This window comes from Solanum dulcamara, chromosome 1, assembly GCF_947179165.1.
Source record: "Solanum dulcamara chromosome 1, daSolDulc1.2, whole genome shotgun sequence".
Lineage (NCBI taxonomy): Eukaryota > Viridiplantae > Streptophyta > Magnoliopsida > Solanales > Solanaceae > Solanum > Solanum dulcamara.
Genome location: NC_077237.1, coordinates 11,207,728 through 11,229,151, shown reverse-complemented (window position 1 = coordinate 11,229,151; position 21,424 = coordinate 11,207,728). Strand labels below are relative to the sequence as shown.

General features: G+C 35.9%; 1 protein-coding gene and 1 long non-coding RNA gene across 2 annotated transcripts; both read left to right on the top strand.

Moving 5' to 3' along the window:
• Positions 1-1,143: 1,143 nt before the first annotated feature.
• Positions 1,144-3,076, top strand: LOC129887123 (uncharacterized). The gene is made up of 3 exons (XR_008766292.1): positions 1,144-1,251; positions 2,181-2,290; positions 2,939-3,076. It is a non-coding gene; the product is annotated as an uncharacterized LOC129887123 (long non-coding RNA).
• Positions 3,077-3,679: 603 nt separating this feature from the next.
• LOC129891495 (uncharacterized) lies at positions 3,680-6,433 on the top strand. Its single transcript, XM_055966883.1, has 5 exons — positions 3,680-3,874; positions 4,110-5,124; positions 5,362-5,895; positions 6,139-6,277; positions 6,430-6,433. The coding sequence occupies exons 1-5, from the start codon at positions 3,680-3,682 to the stop codon at positions 6,431-6,433; spliced, it is 1,887 nt and encodes a 628-aa protein (XP_055822858.1).
• The last annotated feature ends 14,991 nt before the right edge of the window (positions 6,434-21,424 follow it).

Genomic DNA, 21,424 nt, shown 5'->3' with positions numbered 1-21,424 from the left:
AAAGGTCCGATTATGGTAACAATGGCAAAGGCCAAGGTGGGCAACGATTTGTGGGACAAGGTTCCACCAATACTCTTCCTCCAAGGTTCAACAAGGACAAGAATGGTAAACCAATGATTCCAAGAGAGAATGTTGCTACTCAAACTTTCCCCTCTTGCAAGAAGTGTGGAAGGACTCACAAAGGGAAATGCTTAGCTGGCTCCAATGCATGATTTAAGTGTGGCAAGCTGGGCCACCATGCTAAGGATTGTAGAGATGGTGGTGGTAGGACTCAAGGCCAAATTGCTCTTGGTCAACAAGTCCAAGGAGGTGTCCAACGCACCAACCGCTTTTACGCCTTGCATGGGAGACAAGAGGTTGAGGATGCACCCAATGTCATTACTGGTATGTTAAAGGTCTTTTCTTTTGATGTGTATGCACTATTAGATCCGGGTGCAAATTTATCTTTTGTTACTCCATTCCTTGCTAATAGATTTGATGTTTTACCTGAAATGTTATTAGAGCCTTATTTGGTGTCTACCCCTGTTGGTGAGTCAGTTATTGCTAGAAAGGTCTATAGGGGTTGCCTTGTGTCTATCTTGCATAAAGTTATTCCTTGTGATCTCATTGAGCTTGACATGATAGATTTCGATGTCATTCTTGGGATGGATTGGTTACATGCATCTTATGCTTTCATAGATTGTAGGAATCGTCGAGTCAAGTTCCAGTTTCCAAATGAGCCTGTTATTGAATGGCAGGGTCGTGATTCGGTGGTGAAGGGTCAGTTTATTTCTTATCTTAAGGCTCACAAAATAATTTCTAAGGGATGTATTTACCACATTATGAGGGTTAGGTGTAACACCCCAAAAGGTTTTTTTTTAGCAAATACCTAAATTTTTGATTTAGAGTATTTTGATAGTAAGGATATATTTTATGTTTGCACTTCTTGAATGTGAACTTGATGACATTTAAACTTGTTGGAAGTGTTATGGTGTAGTTATATAAACTACTCCTACTATGATTATCTTTTCAATTTATTAAATAGACTAGATATTTACAAAAGTGGGGAAACTTCCTTTTTGTTATCATTTATTTTCTCATTTCTTTAAGTTCCTATCCTTTCCACCTTATCCTCTCCACCAACCCTCCAATTTCATTTTTTTCTTCAAGAAATACAGAAACCAAAACCTCCCTTCTCTCACATATTCATCCACCAAATCGATCATCAAGACTTTCCTTGGTTGATCCCCAAACAAACTCCACACGATTGAGGTAAGCTATAAACTCATTTTTGGAATTGACTGTTGTTAGTGTTTTTAGCATAATCTCTTATATAAAGCTTTGTTTTAAGTGATTCAAGATATTCTAGAAAGTTATTTCATCTGTTTACAACTTTCGTTCAGCTCTCAAAACTCAACTCTTCATGTATTTACTTGAAACTGGGCGAGGAAGTACATGGCAGGTGCTGCCCAAAATTCTGTTTATGCAAACTCTACTTGTACTGCTGTTAGTGTTTTGACGATATTGTTTTGTTGAAAATGAATTTTGAGTTGATTTCTATTGGGTTAGAAACTAAAGACATAGATCTACAAGTTTGGTGAAGGGTATAAAGTCCATTTTTGCCGTTTTCAGTTCCCAAACTTAGATACAACTGGACAAGTATGTCTGTCCAGATTTTTGATTTTCAAAATTTATCATGTGTACCTATTAGTATTTTGGGGATATCTTTTTGTATAAAATTCTTTTTGAGTTGATTTCTGTTGGGTTGGAAACTAAAGACATATATATACAAGTTTGGTGAAGGGTATAAAGTCCAGTTTTGCCATTTTCAGTTTCCAAACTTAGATACAACTGGACAAGTATGTCTGTCCAGATTTTTGAGTTACAAAATCTGTCATGTGTACCTGTTAGTGTTTTGAGGATATCTTTTCGTACAAAATGAATTTTGAGTTGATTCTTTTTGGGTTGCAAACTTAAGACATATATCTAAAAGTTTCATGAAGGGGATAAAATCCAGTTTTGCAGTTTTGAGTTTCGAAAGTTAGATTCAAGCTGCGATACTTGACTTTCCGAACTTTCTATTTTGGTAACATAATTCGGGTTGAAACATTTTAGGCTTAATTGCAATAATAAATCTTGTTTTATGTAAATATTATGGATATTCTGGAAATTTAAATAAGATATTTAATAGTATTTTTAAGGTTGTTTATATCGTGTGCAAGTTGAAGAACTTGAGACATTTGATGGCCTACGGTTTGAACTTTTGAAGTCGTGTGGGACTGTTGAATTGTTGTATGCTAAAAGGGCTGAGGTTTGTGTATAAACTCTTGTTACCTACTAATATATTGAAAGCCTATCTTGGTATATTTGTTATTTTCTTGAAATATGTCTTGTCATGTTGGTATCTTTGGAAATTGCAAGACACTTGTTTAACTCGCCCACTTGTACGAATTGTTTGATCACTTGACATTCTTGAGGACTTTGTCCTTTTTGTGGCTGTGACTTTGTCACCATTGGCATGCCTCTTGTTTCGGACCCTTTGCCATCTTGATTATGGATTTTTAATTCGTCTTAAGTATGGAAGTTGTCCATTTTAAGTACGAATTAGGAAGCCATTTTTAATATGGTTCTTGGTTCTCTTGATTATTGGGTGTTTACTCTTCTTGATACAGGGCTCCGGTCCTTCTTGAGACTTGATCATGTTTGGTGTGAAGGCATGACGTACACATTGGGCGAAACTAAATGTTAAAGCTTGTTAACGTGTTTTCATGAATTATTGACACTTAGTTTTTTTTTATCGAACTTGATAATCATGATATATTTGTTGTCTTGATTTTTTTGTTATGTATACATTTGTGCTGCCATGACTTGAGAAAATAAGTTGAAGAACCCAAAGGCTTCAAACTTGTAGTTTTGCACCACTAAGCTTTATGCTTAGCGATAGTTGTTTCTATCGTAGGAAATGTCCGAGAAGATGCTTGAGGTTGGCCATTGGAGATGAAGTTTTGGGAGCTTTAAGGGAGATCACATTTGCATATAGGCATCTATATTTTGTAGTATTTTGGGACGTGTATACGATTTATGGTTTGCTTGTGTATTTGTATTTATGTACGTGTTTGTAAGAGTTGTAACTTAAAGATTGTTGCTTGTTTTGTAAAATTTGGGGTATGTACATTTTTAAGTTTTATGAAGTACTAAATTACCCTTTGGAGTTAGAATATTTGAATGAAGCATAAATTATCGTAATACATGATTGTCTCGGAAACTATTTTTTTTAAAATAAAACTATTTTGAGAAGTCGCCCGTTCTAAATTGAAATTTTTATTTGATTTAATTGAGATGGAAAAAAAATAATTTAAGTTGGCTAACAACTTACACCTATTATATTTTTTTTTGATCATATAAATGGGCCTTACAGAAAGTTATATATATTATTTTTTTTGTGTCACGAATTTAATATACATTTTTTTTGTAGTAGCATCCTCCCTGGAGGGTCGTTACAAGTGTTGGTATCAGAGCTTAGGTTTGTGGTTCTAGGAATTTTATTGTGCACACTTGTTTTTTTTTTGTTTTTGGAAGGTTTGGGTTATATTAGTTAATCACTATAGGGTAAATAGTATATTTAATGCATATAAGTTGCAAATGTATCATATTCATGTCCCTAATGCAATGTGATCTTCACTTTTGAAGGAGTTAAGTTATGGCCTCTTCTTCTCGTAGATCTATGGAAGCTGCTCGTGAAGATACAGGTGACTCTCATTCCCAACCTCATACACAAGAAGGAATTGGCGAACAGTCCTCGGGTCAATCTATTCCTCATACTAGTGGGTCTGGTGTGGGAAATCAACAAGGAGTAAGAGTTGGTCCACATCCTCACATGAGCCCTGGTACTCACGTTATGAACTCTCCTTTTCAACAAATGGCTGAATTCTTTCATCGTATGGCTGAAACGATCCATGACCCCCATGGGTTAAACTTTGAAAAAAATGAGGAAAATGGGTGGAGTTGAATTTGAAGGTACTGTTGATCCCACAGATGCTGAACAATGGCTTGAGCGCATAGAGAGAGTGTTTGAGCAGCTAGAGTGTTCTGATGTTGCCAAATTCAAGTATGCCATCTCGTTATTGTAGAAGGATGCTTATGACTGGTGGGTAGGTGTGCCAAATGCAAAAGTAAAACCTCCAGTTCTTACTTGGGATGATTTTGTTAAAGAGTTTCGTATGAAGTATGTCCCGCCTGCTTATTGTGATGCTAAGAAAAAAGAGTTTTTGAATCTAAGGCAACGAGGCATGTCTATTGCTGAGTATCAACAAAAGTTTCTTAGACTCTCTCGTTATGCTGGAGGCATTATTACCGATGAAAAAGATAAATGCAGGAGGTTTGAAGATGGCCTAAACGATTCCATCAAAAAGAATGTGGCAATCCTGCAACATGAGAACTTTTGTAAATTAGTTTCTGCTGCTTTCACTTGGGAAAGACTTGATAAGGAAGAAGCTAGTAGACATGAAAATAAATTCCGGAAGCCTAGGTCAGATTTTGGAGGTCCATCCAAGAAGGGAAGGTTTGATGATTCTAAGGCTGGTAGTGTCAACAAGTCAAATCAACAGAAACAAAGCAGACTAGATTTTTCTACAGCTAGTACCCCGAGTTATAGCCAAGGCAAGACTCGCGTTCCCACTTGTGCAGAATGTGGAAAGAATCATTATGGTGCTTGTAGGAGAGCTTCTGGTGCTTGTTTTAATTGTGGCAGCTTTGATCATAAAGTGAAGGACTGTCCAAATCCTAAAAATGTTCCTCCTGTGTACATTGAGGGCTCAGTGCAGAAGTCTTCTAATAATCCTCCACAAACCAATAGAGGTGCAAGGCCTAAAACCAACCAAGCAGCAGGGGCAAGTGGAGCAAATCAAGCTAGCGGGTCCAGAGCTACTGCACGAGCTTATGCTATGAGGCAGAGAGATGATCAAGAGGGACAGGACATGGTTGTCGGTAAATTTGACTTATATAGCTTATCTGTATTTACACTATTTGATCCTGGCTCTACACATTCCTATATTTGTTCATCACTGGTTCTTCCTAAAAATGTGAAATCTATGAGACTTAACTTTGATGTTCTGGTTGAAAGTCCTTTGGGTTACCAAGTTGTCTGTAATCGAATTTACCAAGCTTGTCCTTTCATGATTCAAAACTTGATCTTTCCTGCTGATTTGATTGAAATGCCTTTCCACGATTTTGATATTAATATCGGTATGGATTGGCTTTATAAATATCATGCAGTAGTGGATTGTAGGTCTAAGCAGGTGACTTTTAAGGACCCTACATTTTCACACATTATTGTACATGATGAAAGATCATTGTCATCTAATATTATTTCTACGGCCTTAGCAAGAAAACTAATTCATCAAGGTTGTAGTGCATATCTTGCTCACATAATTGATACACGTGTGGAGAGTCCTAGCCTTAAAGATATACCTACTGTGTGTGACTTTCCTGAAGTGTTTCTAGAAAATCTTCCTAGGTTACCACCAGAAAGAGAAGTTGAATTTCCGATTGAGCTCATTCCTGGATCTACTCCTATTTCTATCACTCCTTATAGAATGGCACCAGCAGAATTAAGAAAATTGAAAACTCAGTTCCAAGAACCTCTTGAGAAAGGTTTTATTCGTCCAAGTTTTTCTCCTTGGGGAGCCCCTGTGCTATTTGTGAAAAAGAAAGATGGTACTCTTAGACTTTGTATTGACTATAGACAATTGAACAAAATAACAATCAAGAACAGATTTCCACTACCAAGGATTGATGATTTGTTTGACCAGTTGAAGGGTGCAAATTTATTCTCAAAGATTGATTTAAGGTCTGGATATCACCAACTGCGTGTTAGAAAGGAAGATGTTCCTAAAACTGCTTTTAGAACTCGATACGGTCACTATGAATTCTTAGTGATGCCATTCGAATTAACTAATGCTCCTGCAATATTCATGGATTTGATGAATCGAGTATTTAGGCCTTATCTTGATCAATTTGTGGTGGTCTTTATAGATGATATTTTGATATATTCCAAGAATGAAGAAGAGCATGATAAACATCTTTGAATTGTTTTGCAAATTCTGCAAGAGAAGAAGCTTTATGCTAAGCTTTCTAAATGTGAATTCTGGCTCGGTGAAGTGGCCTTTCTGGGACATGTTGTGTCAGCCGAAGGGGTGAAGGTGGATCCTAATAAAATTGAAGCAATTGTTGAATGGAAATCACCTAAAAGTCCAACTGAAGTAAAGAGTTTCTTGGGTTTAGCGGGATACTATAGGAGGTTTGTTAAAGGTTTCTCTATTATCGCCTCCCCTTTGACTAAACTCTTGAGGAAGGATGTCAAGTTTGCATGGGATGACAAATGCCAGGAAAGTTTTAAAAAGCTCAAATCCTTATTGACACAAGCTCCTATACTTACTCTACCAACTGAAGGTAAAAAATATGTGATATATAGTGATGCTTCTCATCTTGGTTTGGGTTGTGTCCTGATGCAAGAAGGGAAAGTCATTGCGTATGCTTCCCGAAAATTGAAACCACATGAATTGAACTATCCTACTCATGACCTTGAGCTCACTGCTATAGTGTTTGCCTTGAAAATTTGGAGGCATTACTTATATGGAGAAAAGTGTCACATATTTACCGATCACAAGAGTTTGAAGTACTTGAGCACACAGAAAGAATTGAATTTGAGGCAACGTAGATGGCTTGAACTCATTAAAGATTATGACTGTACTATTGACTATCATCTTGGTAAAGCCAATGTAGTTGCGGATGCTCTAAGCCGCAAAGCCTTTGCTAGTTTATCTATTAATCCTTTGACTTCATTCCTTGACTTACGAGCCATGAATGCTTGTCTTGCAATTAATTCTAATGGGTCTATTGTTGCTAGGTTGCAAGTCAAGCCAGTTCTATTTGAACAGGTGAAAAAAGCACAACAGTTAGATGAGAAGCTTGTGAAATTGATCAAAGAAGTTCAAAATGGAGGAAAGTTTAATTTTACTTTAGGGGAGGATGGTGCTCTATTTTATCATAATAGGTTATGTGTTCCAAAGGATGACAACTTGAGGAAAGAAATTTTGAATGAGGCACATACGTCACCATATGCAATGCATCCTGGAGGCACAAAAATGTACCAAACCATCAAAGAACACTACTGGTGGAATGGTATGAAGAAGGATATTGCGGTATATGTTTCTAAATGCTTAGCTTGTCAACAGATAAAGGCCGAGCATCAAGTCCCAACAGGATTATTACAACTCTTATCAATACCTGAGTGGAAATGGAAAAGAATAACCATGGACTTTGTTTCTGGGCTTCCACGTACCCAAAGAAATCATGATGCAATTTGGGTTATAGTTGATAGGCTCACTAAAAGTGCTCACTTCTTGGCCGTCAAAATGGACTACCCATTTGAATGTTTAGCAGAATTGTACGTTAATGAGATTGTGAGACTACATGGAGTTCCTGTTTCTATTATATCTGATCGAGACCCAAGGTTTACATCTAGATTCTGGACTAGCTTGCAAGAAGCTTTGGGCACTAGGGTGAACTTTAGTACATCTTTCCATCCTCAGACAGATGGCCAATCCGAGAGGGTGATTCAAATCTTGGAAGATATGCTTCGAGCTTGCATTATGGAATTTGAAGGTAGTTGGGACAGACACCTAGCCTTGATAGAATTCGCTTATAACAATAGCTACCAATCAAGCATTGACATGCCACCCTACGAAGCCTTATATGGGAGGAAGTGTAGAACTCCTCTTTGCTGGAGTGAAGTTGGTGAACGAAAACTCGTTGGTCCTGAGATTGTGCAACAAACTGAAGATAAGGTAAAAGTCATCAAGGATCGTCTAAAAATAGCTTTGGATAGATAAAAGTCATATCCTGATCTGAAAAGATGTGAAATTGAGCATCAAGTTGGCGATAAAGTATTTTTAAAGGTTTCCCCATGGAAAAAGATTATGAGATTTGGCCAAAAAGGAAAACTTAGTCCTCGATTTATCGGGCCTTATGAGATACTAGAAAGAGTAGGACCAGTTGCATATAAATTAGCTTTGCCGTCTGAGTTGGACAAAATCCACAATGTATTCCACGTTTCGATGCTCAGAAGATATCGTTCTGATCCATCTCATGTTCTTCCAGTAGAATCTATTGAGGTTAATCCAGATTTGACGTATAACGAAGAACCTATCCTAATTCAAGCTCGTGAAATGAAGCAGCTTAGAAACAAGAGAATTCCCTTAGTAAAGCTACTTTGGAGGAACCATTCCGGAAAAGAAGCCACCTAGGAGAGAGAGGAAGACATGAGGACTCAATATCCATACTTGTTCCATGACTAAAACAAGGTAAATTTCGAGACGAAATTTCTTAAGGGGGAGAGAGTTGTAACACCCCAAAAGGTTTTTTTTAGCAAATACCTAAATTTTTGATTTAGAGTATTTTGATAGTAAGGATATATTTTATGTTTGCACTTCTTGAATGTGAACTTGATGACATTTAAACTTGTTGGAAGTGTTATGGTGTAGTTATATAAACTACTCCTACTATGATTATCTTTTCAATTTATTAAATGGACTAGATATTTACAAAAGTGGGGAAACTTCCTTTTTGTTATCATTTATTTTTTTATTTCTTTAAGTTTCTATCCTTTTCACCTTATCCTCTCCACCAACCCTCCAATTTCGTTTTTTTTCTTCAAGAAATACAGAAACCAAAACCTCCCTTCTCTCACATATTCATCCACCAAATCGATCATCAAGACTTTCCTTGGTTGATCCCCAAACAAACTCCACACGATTGAGGTAAGCTATAAACTCATTTTTGGAATTGACTGTTGTTAGTGTTTTTAGCATAATCTCTTATATAAAGCTTTGTTTTAAGTGATTCAAGATATTCTAGAAAGTTATTTCATCTGTTTACAACTTTTGTTCATCTCTCAAAACTCAACTCTTCATTTATTTACTTGAAACTGGGCGAGGAAGTACATGGCAGGTGCTGCCCAGAATTCTGTTTATGCAAACTCTACTTGTACTGCTGTTAGTGTTTTGACGATATCGTTTTGTACAAAATGAATTTTGAGATGATTTCTATTGGGTTAGAAACTAAAGACATAGATCTACAAGTTTGGTGAAGGGTATAAAGTCCATTTTTGCCATTTTCAGTTCCCAAACTTAGATACAACTGGACAAGTATGTCTGTCCAGATTTTTGATTTTCAAAATTTATCATGTGTACCTATTAGTATTTTGGGTATATCGTTTTGTATAAAATTCTTTTTGAGTTGATTTCTGTTGGGTTGAAAACTAAAGACATATATCTACAAGTTTGGTGAAGGGTATAAAGTCCAGTTTTGCTGTTTTCAGTTTCCAAACTTAGATACAACTGGACAAGTATGTCTGTCCAGATTCTTGATTTACAAAATCTGTCATGTGTACCTGTTAGTGTTTTGAGGATATCTTTTCGTACAAAATGAATTTTGAGTTGATTCGTTTTGGGTTGCAAACTTAAGACATATATCTAAAAGTTTCATGAAGGGGATAAAATCCAGTTTTGCAGTTTTGAGTTTCGAAAGTTAGATTCAAGCTGCGATACTTGACTTTCCGAACTTTCTATTTTGGTAACATAATTCGGGTTGAAACATTCTAGGCTTAATTGCAATAATAAATCTTGTTTTATGTAAATATTATGGATATTCTGGAAATTTAAATAAGATATTTAATAGTATTTTTAAGGTTGTTTATATCGTGTGCAAGTTGAAGAACTTGAGACATTTGATGGCCTACGGTTTGAACTTTTGAAGTCATGTGGGACTGTTGAATTGTTGTATGCTAAAAGGGCTGAGGTTTGTGTATAAACTCTTGTTACCTACTAATATATTGAAAGCCTATCTTGGTATATTTGTTATTTTCTTGAAATATGTCTTGTCATGTTGGTATCTTTAGAAATTGCAAGACACTTGTTTAACTCGTCCACTTGTACGGATTGTTTGATCACTTGACATTCTTGTGGAATTTGTCCTTCTTGTGGCTGTGACTTTGTTACCATTGGCATGCCTCTTGTTTCGGACCCTTTGCCATCTTGATTATGGATTTTTAATTCGTCTTAAGTATGGAAGTTGTCCATTTTAAGTACGAATTAGGAAGCCATTTTTAATATGGTTCTTGGTTCTCTTGATTATTGGGTGTTTACTCTTCTTGATACAGGGCTCCGGTCCTTCTTGAGACTTGATCATGTTTGGTGTGAAGGCATGACGTACACATTGGGCGAAACTAAATGTTAAAGCTTGTTAACGTGTTTTCATGAATTATTGACACTTAGTTTTTTTTTTATCGAACTTGATAATCATGATATATTTGTTGTCTTGATTTTTTTGTTATGTATACATTTGTGCTGCCATGACTTGAGAAAATAAGTTGAAGAACCCAAAGGCTTCAAACTTGTAGTTTTGCACCACTAAGCTTTATGCTTAGCGATAGTTGTTTCTATCGTAGGAAATGTCCGAGAAGATGCTTGAGGTTGGACATTGGAGATGAAGTTTTGGGAGCTTTAGGGAGATCACATTTGCATATAGGCATCTATATTTTGTAGTATTTTGGGACGTGTATACGATTTATGATTTGCTTGTGTATTTGTATTTATGTACGTGTTTGTAAGAGTTGTAACTTAAAGATTGTTGCTTGTTTTGTAAAATTTGGGGTATGTACATTTTTAAGTTTTATGAAGTACTAAATTACCCTTTGGAGTTAGAATATTTGAATGAAGCATAAATTATCGTAATACATGATTGTCTCGGAAGCTATTTTTTTTTAAATAAAACTATTTTGAGAAGTCGCCCGTTCTAAATTGAAATTTTTATTTGATTTAATTGAGATGGAAAAAAATAATTTAAGTTGACTAACAACTTACACCTATTATATTTTTTTTTGATCATATAAATGTGCCTTACAGAAAGTTATATATATTATTTTTTTTGTGTCACGAATTTAATATATGTTTTTTTTGTAGTAGCATCCTCCCTGGAGGGTCGCTACATTAGGGATGTCAACTCCAAAAGTCCTTTTCTTGAGTCAGTTCCTATAGTCAATAAATTCCCCGATGTCTTTCCCGATGACCTTCCCGGTATCCCTCCTGAAAGGGAAGTTGATTTTGGTATCGATCTCCTCCCCAATACCCAACCTATCTCTATTCCTCCTTACCGTATGGCTCTGGCAGAATTGAAAGAGTTGAAGGAACAATTAAAAGACTTATTAGAGAAGGGGTTCATAAGACCAAGTATTTCGCCATGGGGTGCTCCTGTTCTATTTGTGAGAAAGAAGGATGGGTCACTTCGAATGTGCATAGAATACCGACAATTAAATAAGATGACCATTAAGAACAAGTACCCACTCCCTAGAATAGATGACTTATTTGATCAATTGCAAGGGGCAAGTCACTTCTCCAAGATCGACTTTCGGTCCGGCTATCACCAACTACGGGTGAGGGAGTGTGACATTCTCAAAACGGCCTTCCGAACAAGGTATGGTCACTATGAGTTTGTGGTGATGAGTTTTAGGTTAATGAATGCACCGGCGATGTTCATGGACTTGATGAATAGGGTGTTCAAACCCTACCTTGATACTTTTATGGTGGTTTTCATTAATGATATTTTGATTTACTCTCGGGGTGAGGAAGAACATAAAAATCACTTACGAGTTGTGCTTCAAACTTTGAGGGATAGACAATTATTTGCAAAATTTAGTAAATGTGAATTTTGGTTAAAGGAGGTAGCATTTCTTGGTCACGTAGTGTCCGGTGACGGGATCAAGATTGATCCTAAGAAAATAGAGACAGTAAAAATTGGCCTAGACCATTATCTCCTTCAGACATTAGGAGCTTCTTAGATCTAGCCGGGTACTATAGAAGGTTCGTCAAAGGCTTTTCTTCCATCTCATCTCCTATGACAAAATTGACCCAAAAGAAATCCAAATTCATATGGATAGATGAGTGTGAGAAGAGTTTCCAGACCTTAAAAGATCGACTTACCTCTGCTCCTATTTTGACTCTCCCAAAAGGATTAGAAGGGTTTGTAGTTTATTGTGATGCTTCAAAGATTGGTTTATGTTATGTCTTAATGCAAAACGGCAAGGTCATAGCCTATGCTTCTAGGCAATTAAAGGTGCATGAGCATAACTACCCTACCCATGACCTTGAATTGGCGGTTGTTGTTTTTGCTCTGAAGATTTCGAGGCATTACCTCTGTGGGGTGCATGTGGATGTGTATACTAATCATAAGAGTCTTCAATATGTGTTCACCCAAAAGGACCTTAATCTAAGGCAAAGGAAGTGGCTAGAACTCCTTAAGGACTATGACATGAGTGTACACTATCATTCGGGTAAAGCCAATGTGGTTGCTGATGCACTTAGTAGAGTGTCTATGGGGAGTGTGACCCATGTGGATGAAAGGAAGAGGGAGTTGGTGAAAGATGTTCACCGATTGGCTAGATTAGGGGTGAAGTTGTGTGGTACTAATGATGGGGGTATGGTTGTTCAAAATAGGTCTGAATCCTCTTTGGTGGTGGATGTTAAATCAAAGCAAGATCTTGACCCAAAGTTTATCGAGTTAAAGAAGTTGGTAAAGGAAAAGAAGATAAAAGTCTTTTTCCAAGGGGAGATGAGGTTCTATACTACCAGGGTCGGATGTGTGTTCCAGATGTTGATGGCCTAAGGAGTTTGATCTTGATGGAGGCTCATAATTATAGATACTCCATTCATCCTGGTTCAACGAAAATGTACCGAGACTTAAAGGAGTTTTATTGGTGGGGTGGCATGAAGAAGGACATAGCAAGGTTTGTGTCCGAATGTACAAATTGCCAACAAGTGAAGGCCGAACATCAAAGGCCGGGTGGACTAGGTCAAGATATTGAAATCCCTACTTGGAAGTGGAAAGATGTGAATATGGATTTTGTAGTGGGTTTGCCTCATACCCGGAAGCGTCATGACTCAATTTGGGTAATTGTTGATAGAATGACTAAGTCAGCTCACTTCCTACCGATTAAAACTTCCTATAGTGCCAAAGACTATGCCAAGTTGTATATTCGGGAGTTGGTGAGGTTGCATGGTGTGCCATTATCCATTATTTCTGATCGTGGTACCTAATTCACTTCTCACTTCTGGAGATCATTTCAAAAAGGCCTCGGTACTAAAGTAAAGTTGAGCACAGCATTCCATCCTCAAACGGATGGGCAAGCCGAAATGACGATTCAAACACTAGAGGATATGTTAAGGGCTTGTGTGTTGGAGTTTAAAGGGAATTGGGATGATCATCTACCTCTCATCAAGTTTGCCTATAATAATAGTTACCACTCAAGTATTGAGATGGCGCCGTTTGAGGCTTTGTATGGAAGATGATGTAGATCACCGGTTGGTTGGTTCGAACTAGGTGAGATGACCTTGTTGGGCCCCGATTTGGTACTTGATGCTTTAGAGAAGGTGAAGATCATTAGAGAAAGGTTGAAGATGGCTCAAAGTCATCAAAAGTCCTATTCTAACACTAGAAGAAGGGATCTTGAGTTTAATATGGATGATTGGGTGTATCTGAAGGTTTCACCCATGAAAGGTGTGTTTCGATTTGGTAAGAAAGGGAAATTGAGCCCTAGGTATGTAGGGCCTTATAGAATCGTGAGACGTGTTGGTAAGGTTGCATATGAGTTAGAATTACCATTGGAAATGGCCATGGTTCATCTGGTGTTTCACGTGTCTATGTTGAAAAAAAGTGTGGATGATCCTAGTTCTATTGTACCTATGGGAGTAGTGAATATTGAAGAAAACTTGAACTTTGAAGAAGTTCCTGTGGAAATTTTGGATCGGCAAGTTAAGAGATTGAGGAACAAAGAAGTTGCATCTGTTAAAGTCCTTTGGAGGAATCAACAAATAGAAAGTTTAACATGGGAAGTGGAAGCGGATATGATTAAGAGATACCCTCATCTTTTCCCCTCTACCCAAACCTAAGGTATTAAGTTGTCCTTCCTCAATTACTTGAAATCTTTGCATCTCAACGTTTCTTGTCATATGCTTGCAAAATTATAAAATATATTTTAAACGATGTTTTAAATTACACTATTGCATTAATGATAGGTTGTTGGTTTACACTCTACTCTACTCAGGCTAAGTCTTTCCTCATTCGAGGACGAATGTTCCCAAGGGGGAGACAATGTAACATCCCCTAAAAACGTTGTATACGATATTTCAATTCTCGCCTAAATATGATACATCCTCTGTATTTTGGGCATAACTTTTAATAAGAATATCCAAATTGGGTGATTCAAATTTCTGGGTAACCACAAGATCATTACCTACAACTTTTGTGAAGACCATATTTTAAGTTTCGGAGGTTAATTAGGTCAAATAAATTAAGTTTTGTAAGGTAGGATGCTGTGACGGAAAGGAGTGTTTATACAAGAAAAATCATATCTCACTGTAGGTTTATCCAAATTGGTTGATTTTTGAACGATATGAAACTAGACATCCATATCTACAATTCTTATGAAGACACCAAATCCTAATAAGGAATTTATCTTACTCAAACGCAGCTCCGAAAAAGAGTATTCTGTTAAAAAAAACTCATCTCACCTACCATGGAAAGATCTAGATACATTTGACATCACTCATGACATAAATTGTCCTCCATTTAACATCATCCATGACATCAATATATTCCATTAAATTTTCAGATTTTTCTTTATAATTATTTTATTTATTGTTAGGTCCCTCTTTCCCACCTATAAATACCTACCTTATTTTCTTATTTTATTCATCAAGCTTTCTCAAAGCAAATCTTCTCTCTATACACTTCTTTACATATTCTCAAATATAGTTTTAGTTCTTAGTAGTGAAGAAATACTATTCCGGTGATTTATATACTCCGGGTAGTACACAAAACGTTCCGACGAGGAGAGAAACTAGGACTCAAGAGTGTTCATTAAGTCTTTCGGTACCGACTAAAGCTTCGGATTCCAGGTATGTAAGGCTTCAATGAGAGTATTTCTTCCACTCTCATGTCTAAATTATTTTGATTATATGATAAATTATATTTATTTTCTTTAAGCTTTACTCTAAGTTATGTGGGTATTTATCCATGGGTTCTTCCACCCATGTAGTCCAAAAACTCTTTCAATTAAGTCTCTTGATTTCAAGTAATATTTTCTTATGGAAATTCTTATTTTTACTTAATAGTATGAATCATGATTAAGCTAATGATTATTGGTCTATTTTGATGCGATATAATTTTATATGTATGAATTGATGGTTTGCAAGTAATTCCTCTATTTATCTATTTAAAGGTTTTGAAATTCATGGTGGGTTGTTTAAAGCATGATTTTTAATTAATGGATTTCAAAGTATTTATGTATATTTATTTACATACATATTTGCAAGTTGAAGTGATTTGAACCCACCTAATTTTACTATATTTTTAATAAAATTTGACTTGGAAGCCTTGACTCCAAATGAATGTTTGTGAAAGCAATATCTATGATCAAAAGAGAGTCTTATGAAAATAAAGAATGATGAAATGATATGAATGATGGATTCTTTATGTAATAAGGACAATTCTTGCATATTTGAATTTTCAAATGTTTTAATGAGCTATTCTACCGATTATGATGTTTGAATTCTCAAGTTATATGCTATGAATATTTTAAAGTATTAAACTATTCCGTGGGATTGACTTAGCACCGAATGAGGCATTGAGGTGGGATTCGGTAAGCGAATCCTAATAGCAACTCCTTGTCGCATTAACTATGTGCCAACATAGGAGCCCTTGTAGGTTCAGGTTAATGGATCCATGAAAGCCCTTAAAGTTAAAACTAAAGAAATGAATGAAATTGACGGAGTTCTACCTAGCAAGTAGTCTCCCCGGCCAACGTAGGGGGTTATATTGGATTCCATGTAATAGCTCGCATGGTCTTAAATATCGGTTATGGTTAATTTCCCACAAAATGAATATTTTAAAGGATATATATATATATGATTTATTATGCATACATTAAATTATGTTCCATATTATATAAATGTTTTAATATTTTCTCAATGTTCATGCATCCTTACATACTTAGTACATTCAAAGTACTAACGCATACTCTTTTGCCTACATGATATCACCATGTAGGGATCAGTGCTCCTCCTCGTTCTCCTCCACGTGGGTAGTTGATATTCCATTGAAGACTACTTTTGGTGAGTTCCCATATTCCGGGAACAATACTCCTTTATCTTTCTAGCTTATGATATGTTAAGATATTTTACTATGACATTTCTTCTATTATGATTGAGGGTGAGCTAGAGACTTGTCTTAGCCCCGTTAAATCTAATAGTTAGAGGTATTGTTGGACATATGTAAGTTGAAGATTTGCTATTATGATTTCCGCTTGTTTATTTATCATCATTACCTATGAAAGGCTAAAAGAATGCTAAGAGGCTTGTTTGAGGTACTTTCGGGTTCCTCATTCGCCATGTCACTTCTAGGCCCTAGGCTTGGGTCGTGACACAAATGTAGCACATATCGCCAGGACCACTCGAATTGTTGTGAGTCGAACCACCGGAGAAAATATCTCATTGAAGTCTATACCTTATTTCTGAGCGAATCTTTTCACCACCAATCTTGCACGATACTTCTCCACTTGATCATTGTCATTGCGTTTGATCTTGTAGACCCATTTGTTTGCAATGGTCTTCCTTCCTTGTGGTAATTGAACAAGATCACATGTTTTATTTTTATGCAGAGCTTCAATTTCTTCTTGCATTGCTGCCACCCACAGAGATGATTCTTGGCCTTTCATAGCCTCATGAAAAGTTGAAGGCTCTCCATCTTCTGTTAGTAGACAGTATGCAATATTACTCTCCATAGAATAATCTAAGTGCCAAGCTGATTCTCTTCTTTCACTAGTTGACCGTCGAACTTCTGGAGTTTTGATTACAGTTTGCTCTTGTTCTTCGTGCTCTGGTGCTGCTTCAGAAGAAACTAGAACTTCTTTTATTTCTTCAACTTCAACTGTAGTAGTCTCTGATTTTTCTTTTGAAGTGCTACCTTCTTTTGCTTGTATCTTGTTTTCAATAAATACAACATCCCTGCTGATTACCACCTTGCGGGTTGTAGGATCCCACAAGCGATACCCCTTGACTCCATCAGCATACCCTAACAAAATGCATTTCCTAGATTTTGGATCCAACTTTGATTTTTTTCGGGGTGTTGTACATAACATAAGCAGGACTTCCGAATATATATAAGTGAGAATAATCAGCTGGTTTTTCTGTCCACATCTCCATTGGCGTTTTTAAATCAATTGCGGTTGATGGCGACCGATTGATCACATAACAGGTGGTTTTGACTGCTTCTGTCCAGAATGGTTTTTCTAACCTTGCAGTTGCCAACATAACTCTTGTCCGTTCCAACAAGGTTCTGTTCATCTGCTCTGCTACTTCATTTTATTGTGGAGTATATGCCACCGTGTACTACCGTTTAATACCTTCTTGCTTAAAGAAGTTATCAAATTTATCACCAGTGTATTCTCCTCCATTATCTGTCCTCAAACACTTGATCTTTTTCTCAGATTCAAGTTCCACCCGCGCTTTGAACTCTTTGAAAAATGAAAAAACATTTACCTTTCTCTTGATTAGATACACCCAACTTCTCCTGGAGTAATTGTCGATGAATGACACGAAATATTTCGCTCCTCCTAGGGACTCCACCGGTGCTTGCCAGACATCAGAGTGGACCAAATATAATATTTCCTTGCTTTTAGTAGAGGAACTGCTAAACTTCAGTTTATTTTGCTTACTGGTAACATAATGCTCACAAAAGGGTAGTGCAACCTTTTTGAGCCCTGGAAGAAGCTTTTGCTCAGCAAGAATCTTCAAACCTCATTTCGACATATGGCCAAGTTTACGATGCCATATCATCGTTGATTCTTCAAATAAATTTGCTGACGCGGTTGATGCTTCTCTTTCTTAGTGTGTTTCATCTTTAAGCACATATAGGTTTGCAGCAAGTTTTTCCGCTTTCATCACTACAAGCGCTCCTTTGGATATTTTCATGACTCCACCATGAGTCTTATATGAACATCCATTATCATCTAGTTGTCCTAAAGATAATAGATTTTTCTTCAAGTCTTTTACATGTCGTACCTCCTGGATGGTGCGTACCGTGCCATCATACATCTTTATTTTGATGGACCCAACATCAATAACATCCAAAGCATGATCGTTTCTCATGAACACAGACCCTCCTGAGATAGGATTATATCGATGGAACCATTCTCTCCGGGAAGTCATGTGCCATGTTGCTCCTGTGTCCATGATCCAGACATCAATGAAACGTTTTCTGCCTTCATTATTTGATATTGCCTCACTACATAGAATATCACCATCATCCGAGGTACATGCAACATTCCCTTGAGCATTTGATGGCTCAAGGTGTTCACTCCACTTTTTGAACCGATAATCTTTCTTGAAGTGCCCTTTCTTGCCACAGTTGTAGCATTTGATATTCTTCTTACTTCTTGATTGAGATCTGCCATGGTTGTGACTCCCATTGGGGCCACATTCCGTTGGTCGTCCTCTCACCATCAACAAAGCTTCAGCTTGCTGCGAACTTGCTTATTTGTCTTTCTTATTTTTGCGTTGATTTTCTTCTTTCAAGATAGTGGCTGCAATTTCATCGAAAACTAGGCTGTCTGTACTGTTCGTCAGGTTGATGATGAGTTGATCATACGAGTCAGGCAGACTTTGAAGTAGAAGCTCCGCACATTCAGTCCCCGCTATTTTGCAACCCATTATTGTAAGTTGCGAAAACAGAGTATTCAAAGTATTGATGTGTTTAGTAACTGACATGGACTCTGCCATTCTAAGAGTATATAATCTTCTTTTTAAGAAGATTTTATTATGCAAAGACTTGGCCTCATACAAACCCGTAAGAGTATCCCATATTTCCTTTGCCGTCCGTTTTTCAGCCACACTAGACAACACTTGATCAGCTAGTACCAAGTGTAGATCAGCAACTACGTTGCTGTCTATGTCGTTCCACTTGCTATCATCAACAAAGTCTGTGGGTCTGCCCTCAATTGCAGCTAAGCAATTGTCTTTTCTCAGTATCGCTTTTATTTTCATTTTTCACAATGAGAAATTAGTCCCATTGAATTTCTCAACATCAAACTTTGTTGTACTCGACATTTTATTTGCTTCACACCTTTCTAGATCGTTTCTGAATATTTTTGCGAACAATCGTGACAAACTGTACCGTCACCAAAATTTACTATTCATATGAATAGTACTACTCACCGAATTTACTATTCATGAATAGTACCTTCGCATAAAACAGACAAAATAATCGAGGGCTCTGATACCACTGTTGTGGGGATAAAGCACCACAACTAAAGTTTGATATGACAATTAATATGAAAATAAATTGGACACGAGAATTTTACGTGGAAACCCTTCTAACTGATAGAGGGGAAAAATCACAGGGTAGAAGAATCTCACTATTAAAATATGGAGTACACTGCTCTCAAATATAAGGAGAAAACAACAATTAACACTTCTCTCTTGTAAAAGGAACAACTACTAAAGAGGACACACAAGACTACAATATTTATCTTGGTGTATAACTCTTTTTGTATTCTTACTCTCTCTTTTTGAGATAATCTAAATGAAGGTAAAAAGCCCTCTATTTATAGAAAACAAAAACGCTTAAAAAAAATTCTACGCGTTAATTTTTTCCTATCAACTTTTAGCAGCCTTTCTACGCGTTAGTTTTTTTTTTCAAAAAAGAAACCACAATTATTGACTTCTTTCGCTTTTACTTTAAAAAAAAGCAGCAATTACTGACTTCTTTTTCTTTCAATAATTATTAGCGGTCAGACTCTTACTATCAATCACTACTATTTACCACTTTTATTTGACACTATCAGCGTTGGATACCACATATTTCGACCGTACCATCATCAATTATCCACCACCACATATCTTTTTAGAATGTCCTTTTATGTCATGTTAAATTAATTAGTATTTTATATTATTACATAAACTTTTAAATAAAAAAAATCGTATACAAAATGTTAAAAAAAAATCTTAATTAACTAATATTTAAATCTTAAATTTGATATGTGCATTTAAATTTAAACTGTCTTATTTTAACAGTTAATACACATCTTAATTGTGTAATATGTATTCAATTCATTTTTATATATGGTTTAGTGTTTTTTTTTCAAATGCTTCTTATTAGATTATGTGCAAAATTCGCATAATACTAAAAACAAAAACAGTAAAAAACGAAGAAATAGAGCAAACCCAAACGGATTTTAAGATTTTCTTTTTTTTGTTTTGGAAAACCAAAGAGTAAATAGAAGTTCTAAATTTTCGAATTAAGTGAATTTATATGAGTATTAGTATTACCACTAAAAACACATATTATTCTCTAATATACATGTCATCTATTGCAGCTCTTATTCAAAAGGTGAGAAAAAGTGACACATTTATTCATTATGTCAAAGTAATAAGTAAAATGTACTACATTTGAGAGCACTTTACTATATAGAGAAATCCAGAAGTAGGCACCTCATCGTAAACGACTTGATCGTGCCTGCTTTTATTTGAGGGTATTTACATAATTTCAGTACTTTATTTATCTTATTTATTTAGTCTTTTGAATATTTGAAAATTACTTTAATTTTTTTTATAAATTACGATAACTAATCATTTAAAATATTTAAATTTTAAAAAACATGAACAAAATTCGATTGACTCTCGAAAGTCTATGTGTGCTATATAAATTGGGATATAAAAGTAATATATATTATTTAAAAATTATATAAAAAATGCTATAAATCACAATAATTAATAATTTAAAATATATAAAAACATATAAAGATTTGGTTGGCTCTTGAAATTGTATCTAGTGTCACGTAATTGGGACTTAGGGAGCAATATATATTATTTAAAAATTATGTAAAAAATATTATAAATTACAATAATCAACAACTAAAAAGGGCATTTCGGTGCACTAAAGCTCCCGCTATGCGCAGGATTTGGAGAAATATTTGGATGATTTTCTATATCTCGGTTATGTAACATAGATTGAGAGTGAAAGAGTAGCATGTATTGGGCCATACTGACAGTGATGGAGCTAAAAATTTCTCGAATGATGTTCAAAAATTTCACAAGTAATTTTTTAAAAAAAATTAACGAGTGGGTGCACTAAAATTTTGTAAATCAAACTGCGTAACATGCTTTTTTTTTAATTAATAAGTATACCAAAATTTTTAAAATCAAACTACATTATTGTTGTCATGTTCATGTTTAATTTTTACAGAGTGAACAGACAGAAAAAAAAAAGATCGAGAAAATTACTTTTACGCTTCAAGCTTTCACCAACCTTCGGTGACGACAACAATAATAATGAG